Genomic DNA, 4,489 nt, shown 5'->3' on the forward strand with positions numbered 1-4,489 from the left:
CAGTTATCATATCACAGTCATTATCTCGAGATCTCAAATTAATTATATCGTTATCACGGGAAAACAGAGGAAATAAAATGTATGAATGCATGGCCCTTTTTGGTACCTGAGTGAGCTTCTGGGTGAGAGAATAAGTTTCAGTATAAAGAGAAAGAAAGAAAGAGAGAGAGCCAGACTAACGTTACACTAATGTAACGTAACCCTGCAGCTTGTTCATGTCAGTGAGTCAGGGCACCCAGATTTCGTAATGTAAAATGCAAAGCTGGTCCAGACAGCATCTGGTCAAACACAAACTATAACTAAAAGGCGGAGATTGTAACGTTACAGTTTCTCAGAGCCTAAAACCAAAGTCACTCAAAGCAGCCGCAGCCAATGTTGAACCCTCCATGTATGACGAAACTTTAAGTCAGGCATCGACATTTTCAGGTAATTAGTAACAGTAGTATTTAGCTAGTTGGATAAGTTGTTGTTGGAGATAATTGGGCTTTTTTCACTTTTTAGCTTAGCATTTTTACTAGTGTTAGTCATGCATTTGAAACAGGGTCTCACGCCACCAAGTCCATTTTCTCACACAGTGAAAAACTAATTTATAACAGCATGAAAAGAGGAAAGTTACTCTGGTTACAGGGACGTTCTGCATCTCTGTCACTCTGAAACTTTCTTGTGATTCCCAATAATAGGTTATTATTATGTTAGCATGTCTATGCAAAATCATGAATGTAATTGGGAAGATCCCAAGATGCCCTGGTTAGTTTTGGTCTCCTGATTTAGGCTATGATGTCTGGAGGTTGTTGAAACCAATAGTATGTGAATTGCATACTATTTATTGCGAAATATTACAGTATGCAAGCACTGCAGTAGTGAGAGATGTTTGGACTTACTGGTACTGGTTCAAATGTGAAATGTAAGCAAACTTAAAACACTCTTTATTCAAACTAGTCTTTCCACTGTTCCAACAATCACCCACCCAATAAATAATAAATAAAAAAAATATTCTGGCTCTACTTGCTGTTGCTGCCTCTCTGATGCCCCCGACCTTCCTCATTCCTCTACCTGCTTCATGCCTCTACTCTCTTGTCGCTGGCTGTCCCTGCTGTGTCCCCATCTTCCCCGGAGTTAGAGTCTTGTTTGCAGCCTCTGGGAATCACCACAGTGAGATGTGAAAATACACTGGCTCTACAGCTTTTTTTCCTCTCAATCGTTCTTTGATTCAGTGTGTGTACTGCACCACTGAACGTCTGTCACTGAGCGGCTCTCATTCTCAAAAAAATGACAAAACACGCCCCAAAAATAGGCCCACAAAAGGGCTACACAGCCAGAGACCACCAAAATTACCATATAAACAATCTAATCCTGGATTTGATAAATGGACTGGAGCACTTTTCTGGTCTACTGATCACTCACAACACTCACATTCACACACATATTCATACACTGATGGCAGAGGTTGCCATGCAAGGTGCCAACCTGCTAATCAAGAGCGATACAGCACTTCATATCCAAAGCGCTCATGATGATATTAGGCTCACACATTGATGGCACAGCCATTGAGATAAACTTGGGGTTTAGTATCGACTGGACTGGGGGAGTCTGGAATCAAACTAAACGCTCTACCACCTGAGGCATAGCCGCTCCCGCCTGTCCAGTATAGTAAACTGATGGTATGCTTTCTAGCAGAAATAGACTTGTACATGATTTGATCATTTCTTCCCAGCAGTTCCTGATGAGATGTCAAAAGTAGGATTTTGAGAAAACCGAGAAAAGAAATCACTAAATTTGACAGTATAAGGCGGGAAAGATGTAGATGATTTTAGAGACTAAAATGATAAAAGAATTTTGACTCTGGGCCAAGCCGTTTTTGAGATAATTGCCAAAATATAAACTCATTATTACAGTGCCACCTTGGGGTCAATGAGTGTCATTTTAGGTTTATTGAGGAAGTACTGGCAAATACAAGGGTGGTCCTACGTATGACGCAGAGAGAAGTTTCTGTACATTACAACAATGGCGACTCCCATACAGTTACCGTATATGCTGCTAGCTTTAGTTATATCTGAACTAGAGAATCTTCTTTGAAAGAAGAGCAAAGAACAGATAGACCTGATCTCAGTCTCCCGACTGGCTTCAGCAAGAGTTTGACTACGTTATATGATCTGTTTACACGATTGTTTGAAGTTCGCCCGAGATAGACGGTGATAGACATCCAATCACCTGTTGAGTATTTTTGAGTGCCTGCCCTGCACAGTTTCCAACATCGCCTTCCCAGATGGTTCAGTGTAACAAACCATCTGGAAGAGCCAGGTTATTAAACTAAGGCTCAAGGAGGAAAATAAATCTTTATTATGTTCTCAGTCTCTTGACACATCATAAAACTAGTGAAAACAAAGATGGCCAGTCAGGAAACCACCTTACATCTCTGCATTATTGTCTAAAGCAACAAATCATATTACGCCTGTGTTTTTCTCAGATCAAAAACCATGATGGACAAGCACAATAATTATCTTCAAGAGATGACAGCCGCTGCAGACAACACACTGTCATTGAGTGTGGTATTATTGCTGCCGGTTTGACTGACACATCGTGACAGAAAAAGCACACACTGCGTGCACAATGAAGCACATACCCACAACCACATGCTGTGTACAACAGGCACCATGTGTTAAGTAAGGCTGTCTTCGAAATCGCATACTAACGTGATAAATACTGCACAGGATGGCGACTGTAACGCGATCATGTATGGTGTTGTGGCATGTATCACCTCTCTTTCCACTGCTTGCTCTTTCCTGCTAACACTCATACATGTCTCATACAACCCTCATACATACACATGATTCCTACCTACCTCCAGGTAAGGTACAGGAGCAATAGATGGGAAGGGGTATTCCCTTAGCTGTCTCTCTTCATCCAGAAACTTGCCAGCTTTGCCGTTGTAAGCAGGCTGGAATAGGCCATAGTTGAGTACATCCTTCAGGCTCTGGTTGAGAGTACACAGGATCCGCTGCTTGGACAGCCAGATAGGAGCATCCACATTGAATTTCATACATTTCTGCAAAGACAAGAGCAAAATAGGGGTGAAATATTAAGTACAGATCGTTTTTATAAATATCACATATTGAACTTCAGTTAAGGAAAACTAAGAGATTGAAGAATGATATTTTACTGATTCACATAACATTTTGATGCTGAAAAATGTGCTAGAATATTAAATAGGACCTCTTTCATCAGAGAGGTATTTATTGAACTTCTAATGTCATGCCCGGGGGGAGAGGCTAGGCCTTTTATTATAATAAGCAATTCACATATGCTAGGTATTGTAGCATTCCACCATTATTACCTTTTACAAAAGGTCATCCTAAAAGCCAGTGCTAGTTATTATACTAAAGTAAACACAACCATAATATAAGCTAAAGCTCTTACATAAACACTCTTCTGAAACCTATATTTCAGCAACATAAATTTGAGTCTGCATGTGAGTGTGCATTATTCATGTTCTGAAATTTAAGCTGGGCAATATGTAACTGCTACTCCAATAGCTGCAATAGCTTTGTCTCTAGTCACAAATAAAACAGGTATAGCCATTGGGAAAATGTGGCAAACAGAATCCGCTCTGCTAACTTAACTTTTGTGATCTAATAAACAACTAATATATAGACTGAAATTGTACTAGAGATATAACCTTAGGGGCACTCTCTTTTCCATAAAATGTTGATATTAAGAAATTAGATAACGGTTGGTTAACTGTTACCTGCACCACACATCTTGCAAAATTTAACATTTGAAATAAATGACTGTGATTTTAGCATAAAAGACTATGCTTATTGTGGCTAGGCAAAGCACTTCACTATAGTTACCACATTGTGAAGCCTGAGCTACAGACGGCAGAGAGAGAGAGCAGAAAGAGAGTGAGTGAAAGGGAGTGTGCAAAACCCACAAGTAATAAATCAATTAATACTACCTGCAATATCGATTCGGAAACCTCAACTCTATCCTGTTCAGCACCACTATGTTTCTGACACTCAGACACAACTCTTGCGAAATCGCACCTTCTACCAAAACAGTGTAACATGTAAAAATCTTAGCATGTAAAAATGTTAGCCTGGTAAAAAAAGACAAAAAATCTAAATAACACCAACACACACACACACAAACAAGGCATGGCTATATTTGTTGATGAGAGTTTAGCTCCAATCACCTGGATCTCTGTTTTTTAGAGTTTAACAGTCAAATACTGCTGGTCATCCAGTCGTTCAGTACTGATGATGTCGTTGGATTCGATTGAGTATCTACACATCATCTGCATGTGATACACATGACACGAGATATGTCAAATGATAAAATATGTTCCCATACTAGCATATACAGACAAAACAGAATGGTCCCAGAAATTATGCTTATTGATTGATGAAGTTAAAACATCAAAAGGCATCCCGGTAAGTGTTTATTCTTGTTGTTATGTCATGGTGTCCCTATGTATCTTGTATCTATGTAT

At 39.6% G+C, this 4,489-nt stretch overlaps 1 protein-coding gene across 2 annotated transcripts in view; it reads right to left on the reverse strand.

Moving 5' to 3' along the window:
* shank3a (SH3 and multiple ankyrin repeat domains 3a) overlaps nucleotides 1-4,489 on the reverse strand; it is a 143,199-nt gene that overhangs the window by 112,077 nt on the left and 26,633 nt on the right. For both annotated transcript variants that reach the window (XM_035665387.1, XM_035665386.1), the window contains exon 2: nucleotides 2,843-3,046. In XM_035665387.1, the coding sequence (XP_035521280.1) occupies nucleotides 2,843-3,046 (204 nt within the window). The remainder of the gene's footprint in view (nucleotides 1-2,842; nucleotides 3,047-4,489) is intronic.

This window comes from Morone saxatilis, unplaced genomic scaffold, assembly GCF_004916995.1.
Source record: "Morone saxatilis isolate NCDOM2014 unplaced genomic scaffold, NCSU_SB_2.0 Contig2, whole genome shotgun sequence".
NCBI lineage: Eukaryota > Metazoa > Chordata > Actinopteri > Moronidae > Morone > Morone saxatilis.